Source organism: Rhea pennata, chromosome 7, assembly GCF_028389875.1.
Source record: "Rhea pennata isolate bPtePen1 chromosome 7, bPtePen1.pri, whole genome shotgun sequence".
In the NCBI taxonomy this organism is placed as follows: Eukaryota; Metazoa; Chordata; class Aves; order Rheiformes; family Rheidae; genus Rhea; species Rhea pennata.
Genome location: NC_084669.1, coordinates 20243217 through 20262220, shown reverse-complemented (window position 1 = coordinate 20262220; position 19004 = coordinate 20243217). Strand labels below are relative to the sequence as shown.

The 19004-nt window shown below is 39.3% G+C and overlaps 1 protein-coding gene across 1 annotated transcript in view; it reads right to left on the bottom strand.

The window, feature by feature from the left end:
• Positions 1–346: 346 nt before the first annotated feature.
• VSTM4 (V-set and transmembrane domain containing 4) overlaps positions 347–19004 on the bottom strand; it is a 38704-nt gene continuing 20046 nt past the window's right edge. The window contains exons 6-8 of the mRNA XM_062580324.1: positions 15084–15196; positions 14171–14232; positions 347–2109 (exon numbers count right to left, since the gene is read on the bottom strand). Coding sequence (XP_062436308.1) covers positions 1984–2109; positions 14171–14232; positions 15084–15196 — 301 coding nt within the window. The 3' untranslated portion in view covers positions 347–1983. The remainder of the gene's footprint in view (positions 2110–14170; positions 14233–15083; positions 15197–19004) is intronic.

Below are 19004 nucleotides of genomic sequence, written 5' to 3'. Positions count from 1 at the left end.
TCCTCTTTGTGAATATTCAGACTCTGGCTGGTCCAAAACTGATCCCTGAATATTTGACAACTCTCAGCAGCGATTTCTTTTTGATCAAAGAACTGATTGCTCTTGCAGTTGAGACACCATCACCTCATCAGAAAATAAGGAAAGGTATCATGATGTTTTGATGGATGATTAAACTCCTGGGATAATGAGAATGTGAAATGAACTTTCTTGATAGCTCACAAATCCAAACCAAATAATTTCTAACAACAAGCCTGTTGATAGGAACTGGGTTTGGTTTGAAAACACTTACTTTGAAGAGGGAAAACAGGAGGAATTAGTATTGTACACAACAGCCAGCCTGACAAACTTTTCTTAAATTCTGTTTTTATACAACAATGGAACTTTATACAAATATGGAAATAGGCAGCTGCATTTTACATTTACATATAGTTACAACATCACAGTTTATGTGTACTAGGTAATCTCTACCCTCATTCAAGAAAAAGTAAAAAAGTTTATACAAACTAACATATTCCCGTGAAAACCTCAAAGGGGCAGTGGTGTGCTCTCCGTGTCTGGCCTGTCCCACTGCCCTCCTCTCCTCCGCTGCCATTCACTACTGGGGATAAGGACGCTAGGTTTTGCTGTGCTGGTTCCCGGCTGTGAACTGAGCCCTGCTGCCTTTTGCCATATCCCCAAAACAGCCCAATCAGCCAAGGAGGAAGCAACTTGAATCACCTTGGCTCGGGCTTTCAAAGCCCCAGGCCTACAAGCACTACTGGAAAATCTGCATTAACTCCTGCCTACTGACTGGCCTGACTTTTAAATAGGTTGAATTGTCCAAGGGCTCCATCCAGAACCAAAAAACTGACCTGGAGAAGACTCAGCACTCACCAAACATCAGGACCTGATGATAAACTGAAGAGCCAATGTGTGTTTTCACATCCCCATCAGTGACGTAGTCACTCAGGGCCTAAAGCTTTCCAAGGACTGAAAGGAGTCAGGTGTTCAACTCTATCTGAAACTTAGTGGGACTTGGGCACTGGAAGTTTAGGAGCTTGGAAGCACCAGTCCGGCTGTCCTACCCAAGGGATGTGAGCAGGACACCAGAGAAAAGCCCATTTGCACAAACTTATCAGAGGAGAGCTCAAAGATCAACAGGAGAAGAAGGAGGAAGGAGTATTTTCTGCTTTCACAGTAGGCTCAGTTCCCTATCTCCCAAGCCCTGATCTTTCAAAAGAAATAACTCCAAAGAAAGAGAGCAGGATGTTATGAAGGAGGAAGCTTTTGCAAGTTTGGGAGACTCAGTCTCGAGCGAGGCCAAACCAGTGTCCTTGTTCTATGGAAGTTTTCTGCTCACTATCAATTTTTTCCTATTCTCAGTCAGATTTTTTTTTTTTTTTTTTTTTTTTTTTTTTTAGTCAAATGCTGGGAAATGTTTCAAAGCTTTAAATATTCTTCCTGCAATCCATTTGGTTTAACGTGGAAAGTCTCCTTTGGATTATTTTAAAATGTTTCATTTCAAGCGCTTAAAAGCAGTTTTATTAAAAGTAACTTAAGTTTTTTTTAATAGAATATCATTTAGAAATGGAAATTTGGAATGAAAATATGAAAACCAAACTTTGATAACTATTTCTGAAAAAAAATGCAGAAAAAGTAATTTTAGTTTATCCTTTGCTGTGAAGAAGTTTCAGCTTTACTGAATTAATATTTTCTGATAGGGAAAACAACAGTAATTTGACAAATTTCCTGGCCAAGTGGAACTTTAGTTCCTTAAAAAGGGGACACCAAACACTACAGAGGGTGTCTCTGAGATGTCACTTGTAGACCAGATGCTTTTTCTATTATTACTTTCAATGGCATTTTGTTTAAAGTCTCATAAAAATATAGAAGCGCATGAATAGAAATAAAAAAATAAGGATATTTGTATGATTTTTATAAATAAACAGCACAGCAAGAATTAAATAGAACACAGACAAAAGACGTATGTACAGGCATGAACTATTACAGCTTGTTCTCCTCGAAGAGTATCTGTGCATAGACTGTCGTACTGGGAATGCCTTTGGCTTCCTGAATCGGCTTCATAAGTTCAAGTTCAGCATATGTTAAATTCTCCTCTGTGATTTTCGGCTGGGAAACAGAACCAACAAATTACAGTTATAAAGGTGTTATGGCTGAATGTAAAAGACACTTTGCATATTCTATAGAATAGACTTTATTTTTTCTGTCTTATATAATAATTTTATTCTAATATTAATGGGTTTACTCTGTATTAGAGTTGGTTCATAAAAGATAAAAGAAAAAAGAAAAACAATAGTAGGATTTTTAGCATCAGTTTCAATTTTTCTCCATTCTTCAAAGTTATGCATTGCAAGTTTTAATTTGACAATTCACATATTACAATTTCAAAAGAAGTATATTAGCAAAATATTCAGTTCCTCTAAATTTCCCAATTTAATTATAGTTATTGCAGAGCTCGTAATTTAAAATATTTATGCCAGATTTGCTTCTCAGGTGTAAACCTTGGAACAGTTACATCTTTAATTGCATCCACTCATAGTACCTCCCTTTTTTTTCTTAGCAGCATCAAAAAGCGTGTTAAGGGTCTGCAGAACAAGGCAGAAATGCGAGGAGTTGAGGTACTATCACCTCAATGGGATTTCATTACTTTTACCGTAGCGTAGATGAGCTGAGTTCACAACGAGTGATACCACCAGTACCATCTGATGTATTATACCGGTAGAGTTTTAGAATTAGAACTGTATCTAAGTAACAGAGACATTACCAAGAGGTTTTACTCAAAAAATATCATGTGGGTCAGGGAAGAGTTGCCAAGAGTTGCAAGCTACTGCTATTTGAGATCTCATCCAGACTCAGGCTGGTGGCTTACAGGAGGAAAGTCCTGTCTTTTCTTCCTCTGTGTGTGCTGGCTTATCAACTGGAGTCAGTTATTAGTGTCAAATCCACCTCAGAAAACCTAGCAACAGAGTTGCTTTGGGATTGTATGTGAGGTCCTAGTACTTGAAAGGATTTCGGTTCACCTGCAGAAGGTTGAACTCTGTGCTCCCTGGAGAAGGGTGAAATAATAAGTCTATATCTAGGCAGAGGAACTGGGAAATTTGTTCTCTTATGTTCTTGGAGTACCTGAACATGACTTGAGTCCTCAGGTAGAAGTCAAAAAAGGACACACTTAAGAATATTTCAGCCATATAGTTTGTTGCAGTCACAAGACTGTATCTTACCAAAACGATGGTATCTCTGAGACCAAGCTCTTAATGCCAGTTGTGAAATGAAATCTGACTTGAAGTTTGTAAACAAAAAAAGATTTCTATAAGGTACTCAAGTGTTACACTGAAGAAAATGACAATATTTTCCAACACTAAGAGGTTTTCTTCATGTAATTTTGTTTTATTTACTGCTATTTATTCCTTTCTGATTTAACATAAATGATTCCTGTTTCCTTGAAATGTGTTTGAATAATTATTATATTGTCTCCTGGCTAAAAAGATAAACATCTAATATCTTCTGAAATCCATCCCTGGGCTCCTCTGCTTCCTGTCTTTTGCACTGTTCTGGAATCCTTTCATTTTGCCTTGACAGTTGCTCACAGCCTGCATTTCAGATTGTTTCCCTCTGGGTGGATCAGTTTACACTTTCAAGCATGAATTTAATCTTATTTCTCCTCTGTAGATCTGATCCTGAAAGACTTTTTGCAGCTGCTGCTGAAAGTGGTATTGCTGAAGTCTCTCGATCTGTGTGTGTGTGAGTAAAGGCCGTTTTCAGGCCTAGGTGTCTGCAAGATTGTAATCTTTGGTTTTGATCATTCACATGCTCTTCCCTCCTTGCATGGGTAATCCCATTTGATTTCAGCTTCTGATCCTCATTCACTATCAAATTCTCCAATGTTAATTAGAGAAAAAGATTCCTGTTTTTAAGGAAGTCTCTGGCCTTATAATGTACAGGGACTTGCTATGGATCACACAACCTGATTTCATCTGTAAAACAGAAAGAAAATCACACATTTTTCTTCTTTGTATATTTGGACTGAACAATGTTTAGAAAGACATTTGTCCTATCTCGGCTTTGAATTAAGGAGTTAGAAAAAAACTCTGTTAACTAACTGCTTTGATGCTTAATTAGGCTTTCCCCTCTTCTTTCTAGCTTGAACATATCTACCCTCAGTTTCTAGGCATTTAACTTGTTTTTGCCTTTTTTTGATTTGTTAAAGGCTCCTTCTGAGATTTTGTAACTATCTGTGCCCATCTACCTTGCAGGTAGTGCAAAGCGTGAATAGAGGAGCTAAGCTGAGGCTGAACACAATAATACCTGAAAATATTCAGGATTTTATTCACAATGTATAAGAGCGATTCTATTCTCTATTTGAAGTTATTGGGAATTTTGCTGGTAACTTCAGTGGGAGTCAACTCAGATGCTAAAAACAAACTGATAAGCTACATGTGAAAAGCCTACCAAGAACAAATCTCACAAAACTTTAAACAAGCTTTTGTCACTTCCAGAGTAAAACTCTACATTTCCTAATACCGGGCCAGTACATTTTTGAAGTGGAAATATTTTCATTGCTTTGTAGAAATTAGTTGCTCAGGGCAAACTGAATCTGTGTATGCTTTCTGCTTTGCTGTTTAATTGCATTTTGTGTTATGTTTCCGTTTAGAAAATGCTGCATGTCCTAAAATAGCTGCCCCAACACCCAGCTCATGTAAATTTTAGAACTAAGATTTATGAAATCATATTGTCCAGGTGTTTTATTACATTATCTCAAAATTGCATTGTTTTCCAGTGTAGATTATCTCTTTATTCTTACTTTATTCTGTTATGTTTGGATATGAAAAATAACACTAGATTCCCCAAAACAGGTCATTGGGCAGTAGTGGCTGATGTGTTGCTTTCATACATTTTTATGATGTTCCTATAGTAAACATAATTTAATAAAGCCAAAACACACTAAATAAATAATTGCATCTAGAAAAGCAATAAAACCAAATAAAATTAGTACTTTCATAAGTGGAAAAGGTACTTCAATTACTGCTACAAGCAACAGCACACCATAAAATGTGTAGAATAATTTCCCTTATGCATATTTCTAGTATGTAATAATTTGATTGAAAATATGAGGAAACACACAAGAGGTTCAAAATTGTGAAGGGTATACAGTTTTCAGCAAAGGATGTGTAATAAAAGTGCATGGGAGCCAACACTACTTTAAAGTACCTATGGTAGCCAGGGTTTTTTTCCAGCTGCTCTTCTGTACTCCATTTATCAGCCATATGTTTAATTTAATTTTGATAGTTTGTTTGTCCAAAACCAATTTTTTGAACAGGCAGGCAAAGAAAACCAATTCCGCAATTTCTTCTCTCATTTGGGTTGGATAGCATTTTGGCAATGTAAACCTGGAATCCTGCCACCACCTCCTTTTTGAAACAATAGCATGACTTTAGTAACTAATGTTATAGCTGGGACAGATAAAAAGACAGAAAAGGAAGAGACAGTGACTGGCTTTTCACCTCTGTCCTCCCATCCTGACTATCCACCTAGGAGGTCGTTGGGATTCCTATGGTTACAAGATCCTTTCTGAAGAATTAGATCATTCTCCCAAAATGGTTTAGAATGAATTCTTCAAATACAGTTCCGTTCCAAAGTGACCCTTCTGGATGCACTCTTTATCTTGTACATCTATTTTCTTCTCATTTTGGGGTCATATACTTTGCAGAAACATAAAATAGGAAGAATCATCATTTTCCAGGGTATCTCCTGGCCATTAAAAACATCATCTTCCAGGTTTCTTTCAGTTTAATTTTACTTTGTTCCAGTGACAAAGCCTCCCTTGGGCAACTATTCAAGAGAGTTCACTAATAGCAACATTTTCTCAATAAATATTCTGCAAAATCTATCATATGAATATTAAGAGACTAAAAACTGTTATATGTAGTTTTGTTTTAACTGGCTTTGTCTCATATATAAGGTGCTAGAAAAAACCTGTAAGGGTTGTATTTTAAAGAAAATTAATCTGATCTTTATGTCAAAATTACCAGGAATGTCAATTATGCTCTTCTCAGGATTAGCTGGGCAATTTGTAAGAGGCCTCAAGGATGTTTACTGTGAGCATTGCCAGACTGAAAGTTCGTAAAGTTTTAACTAAGGTCACTTTTATCCAAATTCATAATTTGGATTATAATAATCAACTAAACAGGCAAACAACAGCCTCAGAATTTCAGCTTGTCTGGAAGTTGAAATGGCATCAACCTGATGCCAGCTTTCGCTTATGGATTGTTGCATACTCACTGCTTCATGATCTTATCAGTTATCATAGAGATGACAAAAGGAATGTGAATTTTTAATTTTAGGAAGAAAAAAAGGTATTTTCCCCTGATTCTAGTTTACCAAGAAAAAGAAGGTCAATTCTCAGTTCAATTTAATTTTATTATTTTAGCAACTCTTGCTGCAGACATTTACTACGGAATTCAGTGTATACATGATCATATGTGGGAGAAGTTGTTTGGGATATGATGCAGAATGAATTTTAACAGAGGACCAAGGCTAGAAAAAATTTTATAGACCAAGTTGCATTGTTACCTCTGAATTTTCTGGATTTAAGAGATATGCGTTCCAAGAAAGTTCCAGTCAGAGCTTTATAATATTTTTATTAACCCAGATTTCCTGCAGAAGCACTTAAAAACTTAAATTTTACCCTCACTGGCAGGCACATGCTTGTGGGTGAATGTATTAGGTCAGCAAGAATAAAAATGTGCCTGTTATGCATATATTTCTTAGCCTGATTGCCAATATGTGGGGTTTTGTCACCTACAGGAGGACCACACTGTGCTGCTGAGTGCAAACTATGGAGCCAGGAGGATGTGCTAGGAAATGTTAATTGGAAAGGTACAGAGACAAGAGGTGGTAGTGATATTTTTTTGGTCCAACCACTAGAAATTGCACTTCTATCCAGGTTACTCTGCAGCCAAAGCGTGCAAACATGACCCAGTGTCACAAGGTAGCTCTCTCTTGGCAGGCACTTGCCAGAACTATCACTTTTTCTCTCCCTTTCTCTTACACAGGCCAGACAAATCTTGAGCCTTTTCCACTTGATCTTTGAGAAACATCCTGTTTTGTACTCACACTGTAGAGAGGTCCATGAGAAAAGTGCTGATCCTGTCCAGATGGCATGGTTCAGGAGCATCCTGTGTCATTGCCTGAGCACTCACAGAAGCAAAAAGTGTCTAGACAGGACTCTCCAGGCCAACTGGATGAGCTTTGACCAAAGGGACTGACCAGTGCTTCCCTCTGCATGAATGCACAGATGGGAAGAAACTGCACAGTATGTGCAGTCCAAGGGAAAGGGGCTATCCCATCTTTTCCCTTGCATATCTCCTTTCACAAGCACCATTTTTTGGAAGCTGCAGGATGACGGAATCATAGGCATACAGAATGGCTTCCAGCTTGGCCAGTGCTACAGAGGTGAAGGCAAGAATGTATTGAAATGAAGGCTCAGCATATTTGGTGCATGGGCTGCAACGGATTCACCTCCCTGCCAGCGAGGCCTGGAGAAAGGACATGTACCAGGCAGTTAATGTTGTTAGCTCATGCCTCAGCTCCTGCTTACTTGTGGCACTGCAATTACAGGAGCACCTGTATCTTTGAAAGGATGGTAATAGGGAAAGGATGCTTGACAAGTCTTTCTGTACCAGTAGTGGGAAATAAGGAGCTGCACCAAGTTCATCAGGATTCAATAGCTGGAGGGAAGTGGTGCAGCTACTCTTGGTCTCCTGCTGGATGCCCTTCCCTAGGAAGGGGCAGGAGCATGATCTATTAAGATCTCAGCTCTTGAACAGCCCTGTGGTGAGCATAGCCACCCTGAAGGGAAATGCCTGACCAACCTTTGCCCTGCCCTAAAACTTTGTGTAGCAGGTGGGAAGCATTGGGGAACAGAAAACATTTCAATGGTGCCTGGAATTGTGAGAAACGTCTAGTGCTGCTTGGTGCCCACATGGCTCTCAAAAACCTGGGCGCAACACAGAAACCTGGATGACAAAACAAAAGCACTTTTCTTCATCTGTGACTCCTGCCTTGTCTCTGGAACTCATTTTGGATAAATATATGGGCCTAAATCAGGCCTAGGGAGTCTAATGTGTGTACTGGGAAGTCTGTTTATTGACCTCTATGTTTGCCAAGTAGGACCAAAGGATTTGCTTTCTTTTCTGATAGAGGTCAATGGTGACGTATCAGAGATGTTGCCTAAAAACATGATGGCTAGGCAAGGGTCTGTAAGATCAAAGACTGGAGGAGACTGTACCATTTCCTCCTCACCTGGGCAAGCCACAGAACAACTTGTGATGTGAAAGGACAGCTAGTGAGGCAGAAAGTCGTAGATTCCCCTGGAAAAGAGCGACTTCAAAAATGACTTCTGCAGACCTTCATGAAAAAATGAAGCTAGATCTGTAAGATGAATTAAACCATTAGAAATGAAGAGCAAATGCAACTGCTGGCCAGTGAGAGCCCTGAAATTTCAAGGGAGCCATTGTGTTCTGTCTGCCAAGGCTGAGAAATATGACATTGGAAAATCCTTGGAGTAGGGAGTGGGATTGTTGGTGTCACTACGAATAAAAAAGAAGAAAAGGGCAGTTTCTTTCCACTGAGATGTCTATTTTTTTTTTAATCTATAGGAAAGCCTTCATCACCAGGAGCAATGTCTATAATGATTTATGAAGCCTCTCTCAGGTTGAATTTTGCTATGGAATCCCACAGAAGTTATGACAACAAAGTTGGTGACAAGATGATTCACTGAGTCCTGTTGAATCATTTTGTTTTAAAGAACTAAACTGAATCCCAGAAATAATAGAGCTGGTAGTAACCATAAGGAGTGATCTAATCCATCTTTCTTTATTAACAGAATTAAATATACCTGGCAGATGTTTGTCCAGCCTTCTTTAATGGCTTTTGGGGAAAAATATCCTCACCTTTCTAATTTATTTCTCTAACAGTTGGAGGGTTATTTCTAGATTCTAAATGAAACCAACATTGCTGGAAAACAGGCTGATTTTTTTGTATCCTTCAAAAAAGGCCCAAGGAAGCAAACAAAGTTTTTTCGGTTTTCTGATGACACTTCTGTTACTCCAAATGTGACATCACACACAAATCATCTGCTGTGGGTTTTTGTGAATAGACAAGTCTCAGCACGATTCCAGCAGGGGACTTTCTATGTTTACAAAAACTGTTCCTCCTTGGGGATGAAGACTGTGATCTGAATGTGAAAGCAGACATAACTCGGCAGTTCTGAATGTGTTGCGTTCTGAGTTTCAACCTGAATGTGGAATGATATTCATAAAGAAGGGTTCCTGTGGATATCTCACATCCTAAGAAGAAACTGCAAAAAAGGAGTATTTTTCTGGGCAGAGAGTTAAATTATGTGGACTGGATGGAAATAGTCGGAATCACAGGGAGTCCAGGAAAAAAACGTTCAGTTCTTACTTGTATAACATATGTGTAATGTTATTTGAAGTCTGTGGAGATCAATAATGCCTTGAGAAATTGGGAACTTAAATCACAAATTGTTACATATCGTGGAGAAAACAGCTCTTGTAACAGAGACTGGCATAGCTTTTAATTTAGCGTCATCCATGAGAAAGGGAGATCTGAATGTTCCTGGATCCAGGACTCACAAACTACTAGATGGATGTATTTTGCTTTCTTTTCCTTTTTTAAGGAAAGGGCTAATGTCACCTATGTATTCAGAATAGTCAGAAATTCTACTAATCATGCATAAAACTGATTGGCCTACCTTTCCTAGCTAGGTTAGTGATGAGTATGATATAAGGCAGTCTTGAATGATGAAGTACTTTTAAAAGAAAAAAAAAAGATCTTGCAGTGGGTAAATTTGTTTCCATGTTCTTGTGAGACTGAACATACAGGACAGCAGGCAAAACTGTAGCTTAGAATGCACAAATTTCCCAGCAAACAAAAATCAACCACAGCTTTGCATTTCACAACTCTCTGAAGCAGTAATCAGACTGCAGATAATTCACTCACACTTCTAAACTGTCTTCCCCAAAGGACTCCAAGGTCACTGATTTTGTCATGCAGTGGACCTGGTTGGATTATTAGGGGGCAGGTTCAGCTCAGTTGGTTAGAGCGTGGTGCTGCTAATGCCAATCCCTGTGTGGGCTACACTGAGGGTTGGACTAGATGATCTCCAGAGGTCCCTTCCAACCTTACCACTCTATGATTCTATGGGAAATGCACTCCTAAAAGTTAAAAGAATTTTTCAAGTGAGGAAAACTAAGCTCCTGGAAAGATTTAGGAGCTTCTGTAATCATTACTTCATTTAGGAATATGAATTCATGACTATTCTGCTCATGCAGAATATTGAGCTAAATGTGTAATGATTGAAGCTTAATTTTGCTGAAATGTAGAAAATAATGAGACCTTCTTGAATACTTTCACAGGCATCAAACCTGTGTTAGGTGCCTGCTCAAAGCAACACATGTCTGCCTTGCAAACATGGCAGGAGCAGGTAGGCTGTCCTTTGAATGGTTGCAAATTGCGGACTTTCAGGCGCATTATTCGTTACAGAATACACACTTCTTGTGCAGGGACTGTGTTGACAGGCACTGTCTAGTGTGCAGAACATTCTCAGCACTTAGCCCATGATGATAATTAAGGATGAGATTTTCAAAGCTTCAGAAGTTTGGGCTTCCCATTTCCATTATGTCTGTGAGACATAGGAATCAAATCTCTGAGCTGGCTTTGCAAATCTCAGCCTAAAATATGTAAGTGGGGCCTGAAAGAGGCACGCAGGCAGAATGGGCCTGAAAGATCATGCAGTCACTCAAACTTAACAAAACGACTTCCAAAAATTTGCCTTAGTCTTGGATAGCCATAAGCCCTTCTTCTTTCTCAAGCAGCCTTTATTATCATTAGCACTGTCAAAGGAAAATCTCTGGAACCATGTGGCTCCAGGCCCAGTGATCCATGCAGAGAGGAATGATACTGTCTATGCTGCGTGAGCTGCAGGGAGTCAAATGTTCCTCCTAAACTGACTAACTATGGTCACTGAAACCACGCTGCTTCAGAAATCACATAGGGCTAGTAAGTACTCTGCGACGGCTAACAAGAGAAGCCTGAAAAAGACATTGAAACCTTTTATTTAGAAGATGTTCTAAGGCTGAAACTCTTGGGCCACCCCAGCTAATCTCTAAGAGGCAATGAAAGGCTTACCAGAAAATTTTGTTGAGGAAGTGCAAGTTTTGTTTCTACCAACTAAACTAAGCACTTATGGCAATAGTGGAACAGCCCTTAGAGAGCAGAATTTGTGGGCCCCTAGAATTTTTGTCTTTCTAACAACACTTCATGCTTCTTGTATGCCATAAAAACCATCCCTTTTTGCATTTCAGCATCTCTGTTTCCTTTGATCTGTACACATTTCTCATTGATGCTAATAGAGAATGACACTGATGGGCAATAATTTTGCAACAAGGGGAGCATAGAATTGTTATTCTGGCTAAAGCAAAAGCAATATCAACAGAGTTTTTAAAAGGCTTTACTCAAAGCTGTGAATTTGAACGTGATATTAGTTTTTTTAATTTTCATTGAGATTATGTCCATATTTTATCCAGGTTATTGTATTCTTGTAAAATTATGCAGCAACCCACTCCAGCACGTTAACAACAAAAGAAATTCTCTAGCTTATTATAAACATCTTTCAAGAAACCAGAAGCACATGTCCTCTGGAAATAATTTTGCTGGTATTTAGGTTATTACAAAAATTTTCCCCAAACACTGGAATTGTTTTGTAATGTTCCCTTAAACTCTAGTTTGTTTGCTTAGGTTTTCTAGAATATTCTCCCTGTGCCTTAGTGTGGAACCATCCTTGGGTTGCCCTTGAGTTGCAGAACACGTTCAGAAACTTGGCAATCCAAGTCTGTCTCTCTGGTGACTATTATCTAGTAACTATGCACCACCAGTGAAAAAAGATGAGCTATATAATAATTACAGTTGGAAGGAATACATTTTTTTTATCCTGCAGAAATTTGGCAGGTTGATGGTACATATATGTCCCCCAGACAGACTGAAGATTCAAAACCTGTGAAATTTTTGTCAGTTAAAAAATGGGGAGACATCAACTGAATGTTTTATTTAGATGAATTTGATATGTCTTTTTATCTGTAGTTGTTACCATTTTGTATCATTGCTGAAACTTCTTTTACTTCAGCTGGTTCAGGTTTCTCACTGAAAGGTCATTTAAAAGCAGAGAAATGGGATTTTTTTTTTTTTTTTTTTTTTGAGAATGGCAAGAGGAACACATGACAGACAGCTCTGGGGATTATCTTGCCCAGCTGCTGAGTGTGTCTTACTGACTGCCTTGGGTTGAGTTTACTTTGTCCTTTTAAGTACTGCTAGGTGAGTTTGGTGCTTGAAAATCCTTTGGAACATATCTGATTTTTCTGGCAAAAAAAAAAAAAACTAACACATATGTAGGTAATGTGTTTTCTGCAGGCTACGATGTCTCTTCAGGTGTACTCTGAGGTGAAATATGAAAGGGGAAAGAATGAGACAGGGAAACAGCTGCCAGACTCGAGTCCAACAGCAAGGCATTAAACTGAGCCTGTTGGCTGCACACAATGCGAGGATTATTGGTTGCATTAGGGAAACAAAGCAGATTTCGTTGTTTGGAAAGGCTTTTTTCCTGCTCCCCTCCAAGGAGTTTGAACCTTGTCTGGGGCTGCGTAGCAGGAAGGGAAGAACAAATAGTTATTTGTGGTCCACATCCCTGGATTTATTCCAGAAAGAAAAAAGCATCTGGAAACACATTTGCTTCAAGTTCAGCATGAGCTGATGTGCTTTACCAACCTGCAGGCAGCATCTGATTGCCTTAGCTGACGAGAGGGTTGAAGACGAAATGATTTCTAGTCTAGCAGCATGCCTGGGGTCGGCACAAGGCTGGGTGCACCCAGCTAAGGGTGACTATCACCTCCAGACTGAGAGTGCTCTAATCTCAGCACAGCTGTTTGACATAATTACCTATGCCGATATAACTTCTTTTCATGGACTTTTAAAACTTTCCTCTTTTTTTAGTGAGACCTGACCTACGTGAGGAGAGACTGACCAAGGTGCAATCCCTGCACGACCCGGGGAGGAGAGGTGAGCTCTGTACCCATGCAGCCGTGTTGTGTAAGATTTCAACTGAGCCGTTCCCAAGTCACCTGGCGTTGTGCCTGGGTATCCTGGTTTATACCCTGACCATACTTTAAAGGGCAGAGAATATTTACTGACTGTTGGTGGGCAGGTTCCCAATTCTAATCCTCATCTGCAACGAAGCCATCACAGAGACAAGAGGGGTATTTACACAGCCTAACTTTAGGCACCCACCTTCACTCACGTGCCTAAGTTAGGAAGTTAGCCAGCCCGGGCTCTCTCCATGCCAGTGAGGGGAAAAGCCTTGTCCCCAAAAGGCAATTTAGAGCTTCTGCTCTGGCTCCTGCTCTGACCTCTCTGTCTATTGGCTATATACGGAGCTTAGCAAACCAGCTTCTTTATATAGGTAGCTAAAGTTAGTTGGTATGAAACTGGTCACTGTTCCCCTGGGATGCCTTGGCCAGGTACTGATTTGTTACTAAGGCATAAATAGGTCTGTCCATTTATTTGATTTGTCTGGCAAAAATCTCAAGATTTCTTCAAACAGAAACTCATATCCAACAGAAACTGCCGTATTCATTCTTCTTTTCCTTATAGGAGCTATACACATGTCTATTATGCCTGCAGCTTCACTTATTGCTGACTTACACCACTGTAGGGCAGAATCACGTCCCATATTTCTGGCTTAAAAAATCTCAGAAAGAATGTGACCAATACAGTTGTGATTCTGTCAGTAACTGATGCTTTTCCCAAAGCACCAAATACCAGAAGTATGTGAGAATCAGTGGCAGGTTTCATTTAAGAAAAGACCAAATTCTTAGACACAGTGACTGCGAGAAAGCTGGAAAACATAATCCAGTGTAACCTAATGCTGAAAATGAAAAGGGCCAAGACAATCAATCACTTTAAAAAGGAATTATTTAAAAAGAAGACTTGTGTGATATTTAAGCCAACTTAGAGTTTCTGAACCTAGAATTCTGGCAACATTACAGCAATTATATGGAGAGAAAATATGGAGAAAATAATGTCATAGAAAGCTACTTACCAAGATCAATTTTCTCTGAGGTTTCAACAGCTTGGGCTTAGGAAAATTATTGGCTATTGGAGCTATGAAAATAAATATTAAGGGAGCATTTAATATTATCATAATTCACTATTACTTTTAGTATATGCATTAGCAAAATATAAATTACAGATTAATAGCAGATTAGCAGCAAATAAATACATGTATTTATCCCAGAATTTAACTGTATTCCAGATAACATTTTTTTTTTTACAATGAAGTATAGGGTTTATGAATTAGAAGTCATAAGAGTAAGGAACCTGATCTGTAAAATGTGGCTGTTTGTATGCAGAAGCCAGTGCATATACACCTTTTAAGAACTGATCACTTGTGATCTAATACACGGTAAACCTTTAGTTCCTTTCCCTCTCCCACTTGGCAGCACCTGGCAGTAGCACTCAGAAAGCATGCTCAAGAGTTTGTGTGACTGTTCCTGAAGGCAAATGCAAATCCTCTTTGAAAATGAGGTCCTTGAAAGCTTGATTTTTATCTGCTCATCTTGCACAACCCCTGCAAGTACACTTGCACTTTTAAAGAGTGTGATATGCTAACCTCCCTCATCAATGAGACTTCATCTTGCTTAACTTTAATCTTCTCTTTGGGTGAGGTGAATATTGTTCTAGAGTTTCCTCTCTCTCTCTCTCTCCTGATTATAGTGGGAGCTGAGACTTCTTTCTTGGACTAGGTGACTAGCCTTTAAGTACCTGAAGTTACTGGGAGGAGAAAGCCTGGTCCCAGCGGTAGGCACTGGCTATTTCTTCCCCCACAAGAGCGACTTCAGGTTGCTCCACGGGCAGAGTCAGTGAGAGTGGAGGAGTCCTGACATCCCATGCTTTGCTGTCCCTGCCCAGTTGTGCTCTGGATTTCAAATACTTCTGCAGCCCTCTTTTCATACCTTTTGCAGGAATGGCTGGTGGTTGCTCCACTTTTTCTTTCTCTTTCTTTTTCTTTACTTTCTTGGGCTGTAGAGGGGACATGCTTGTCACGCTGGTAACTGTCTCCCCTGAACTGGAAAGCAGAAATCCACATGTGAGTAAAAAGTGAAGGCAATGATAGGAAAGGGAGTGTGTCCCTGTGAGTTCACACAAACATATTACCCTCCCCTTGTGTGAGTGACTTGTTTCTTAACCCTGAGATATACTGAAAAGCCTCTTACAGGGGCTTGGAAATGTTCTAGCCCTTGCATTTTTTCAAACAAACAGCATGGCTTCTTCCACTCAGAAGTCTGATCTGGCCTGGCACAGAAAAGATAAAATGTCTTTATAGGTTTAAACATGACTTGTTTCAGAACACCTACTCCTTGGAAATGTGTATGACCCTACTGCTGCATACAGGATGATGTTGTACCCTTCTTTTCTTGAGGGCCAGAGGAATGCACAGTTTAACTGACTTGCATATGCTCACCCAGGAAGCATATAGCAAAGCAAAATCTTCAACACAGTTCCTTGGCTAAGACTGGAGAAACGGTCAGCAGGACAGGAGTGTGTGCAGCATGCCTTGAGCGAGGTGCAGTCTTTCAGATAGCTTGCAAATCTGTAGCTGAAAAAGCCAGCCTTTAAAAAAGAGACCAGTGTGTTCAGTGCATATAAAATGGAGAAACAATGTCCCAATTTCTTAACTGTAGTGCTTCACATTCTCCAGGATGTCCATGCTGAAAAGCACTAATAGGTATGAGAGAAGAGTAGTTAAATTATAAACCCACTCCTATCCAAGAGGGCTTCTATGTTTGGATTATTACAGTTAATTGTCCTTTAAGTATAATAGTTTTCTTATCCTTAGCATCTCCCAAAGCCTAAGGTAGTATATCCTGCTTTCGAGTATTTAGGGGCTTGGATATGCAGTCAAGTTGCAGTGACTTCATTTAGTTACTGTGTGTCAGCTGAGCCGTGGTAACTGATTTTGTAGGTGCTCTTAGCTTGCAACTAATGTGAGGTAAAATTGTAATGGGTTAACTGGTAATGAAAGGAATCTTAACTTACAGCTGAGGTAGGAGGAGAGTATACAGCGGTCAGTTATGGTAACTCAGATGATGGACGTGGCTTTGTAAGCAGTTGTTGCTCAGATGTGTCTGTCCATGGGCTCCTCCCAAGAAAGATGAATGCAATAGGAGCTTGGAGACCCTCCTGTTCTGTGCCAGTGAGTTACATCATGCAATGGGATCCCACCAGGATCTTATCATAATAATACTGACAACTGAATTCTGTGAATTTTGAGTCACTTGCCCAAGATGTTGTTTTTCTGCAGGTTCTTTCAAATAGTGAAAAACTCCTTTTACCTTAATAGAACGAAATATTCAAAGTGGACTGAAGTCTTGATGAAAGTTGACTAAGCTGTTGCCCACACAAGAATAACAAAATATCCGACCTTATCATTTTAAACATCTTTAAGTCAAAATGAATGTCACTGTCATTGGTGAAATCACTCTGGAATTACATTTCCATAGATTAGAAAAGACTGTGGTTTGCTGATTTTACTGAGTTCTGTTCCATGTATTCAGTCCAAAACGTTTGCTGCCAAACTTCTTTAAATGTTTGAAAGGTAAAATATTTTCATGATTTATAAATAAATCATGTAAATTATGTAAACTATGTTATGTTGCACAAAAAATAAATTCAAAGTCTGCCTGAACTGTTGTGACCCTATCCCACAATAACCATTTGTTACTATAAAAAAATCAGAAAGTGAAATTGTTTAAAACCAGCAGGAAATGAAACTGTCCTGCCTAGTGTCATTGCCCAAACACAGCAGACTGCAAAGAACAAAAGATACCAAAAAGATGATGAGAATGACTTTTTAATGTTTTTAGTTTTAATAATCCAAAGTCATTAAAGCAAATGTGTGGTTTAAAGAAAAAATTGTTCTGACATTGCTTCTTTAAGCACAGTATATGAAAGGACTTAGTGTCAATTCACTATGTTAGTTGCTATTCCTGTTTTGTCACTGAGAAAGAGAAGCTACAGAGAGATGTATTTGTTGCTTACACTTCTCTTTTAAATACCAGGGCTATACAGGGTTAACTAACACCAGGAAATACAATAACTATACTTGCAGTCTCAGAAATGAGTTCCTCAAGCCAAACAAGGAGGCTCAGAAAAGACTCCTTGGCTCTGACACACTGTGTCTTTGTGAGCTTGTCTTGTTCTATAGTTAAAAGGAAAGTCACTTTTTTATCTCAATCTCCTCATCCAGCCTCCTGGCTTGTATTTGAACAGTGTCACGTTGTGCATTTCTTGAAGTGTCTAATGTGTTTTTAGAGAGCAAGAAATAGGCAGGAGTTTAGGGAAGAAAACACCTGTGGAAGGTAGCTAACAGCAGTTTCCCTGGAGGCAGCAACTGGTGTTTCTGGAACATGTCCCAAGAGGTGGCAAACTACTGTAACCTGGGGCTTTAATATCCTTATTAGGGTCAAAGACGCAGCAGTTCTCCTGTGGTTGGCTTGGTCAGCTATTCCCTTTCCTCAAGAGTCTGTAACAGAAAATTCACCCAAGTTATGCGAACCGCATTAGTATCTTCCAAATAGGGGAGTTGTGTGAAGGAGCCAAGGGAGGACTGGGTTCTTGGGTCTGGCTCAGTCTGGCAGAAACTGCTTCTATGCTCTTAAGAGCATATTTTCACTATTGTGGAAATAAGGCATCAAGATGGATAGCTTTCTGAGGAGAAGGATTTTTTTCACCTCAAATTATTTGTCTCCAGATAAGCAGCTGCCGAATGGCCAAAACAAATAAATAAAAGACAGGGGGAAAAAATCCCATTTTTAAAGCGATACCTCCTGGAGGTTTTTAGCTCTGAAAACTGACAAAATGATCTAATAACAAGACAGAGAGTACCAAGGAGGATATTTAAGGGGAAAAAAACACCAGGAAATAGAATTAAATGGTTTGGAAAACCCAAAATAAATGTATTTTTTATTTAGGTATTTATTTTTAAAATGTGGGAAAGAAATGGGTTTTGGCTGACTTATTTTTCCCTTTAATTTGTTATTGGTCAAGTAGCAAACTAAGCTCAACCATCTACTTTGTTCTACTGAAAAAATCTGGATTTAATTTTCTTTTCTGTGAAGGCCACGTTGTGAGACCTGGGGCAAATCACAGCACTTTGTGCCTTAGATTCCAATTAAGTAAAAACACCATTATGATGTCAAGGCATGAAATATTTTAAGATGCTTGAGTATTACTGCAGTGGGAGCACAGACGTTTCTTAGACACTGGGCTATTAATGTAATTTTGAAGCTGGATTCCACCCTGAGTTTGAAATATCACTAAGGGAGTTGGAGCTGAGCCTCTCTAATCAAAGCTGAGTTTTGCACAGTGTAGTCATTTTGAGTTGCAGGAATATCCTACAAACTAGTTGGTCTGCTTGACCTAATGGACATTTAGACCTTGGCTTTTGCATCTGAATGTGCTGAAGCTCTACGGCAAACTAACAAGTATTTTTATAAGATCAGGCAAGTGAAGAGAAGCTAGTGTCCCACGTTTGGGCAAGTGCATAAATGAGATACAATGAAACTTTCTGAGATTCTAAGTTGATCCGTGGATGCTGAAAGGACTTTTCATGTTTTGCTATGCAGGTGGATGAATGCATCTTATGCTCTTATATTCTCTGATGCTTCGAACTGAACTTCTGAATGTTGTCATTACCTGACTGTGGCATTGCTGACATTCGGCTGGGACCGACGCCAGGGTCCTATGTGGTGTTATTGCTACAGTGAAGAGCAAATTCACAGGGGCTATATCCTGCACCCATACAACTGGTACCACCTCACACAGCTGTATCTCCTTTCCTTCAGTGGGATTACCCATAGCAGTCACATCTGGTT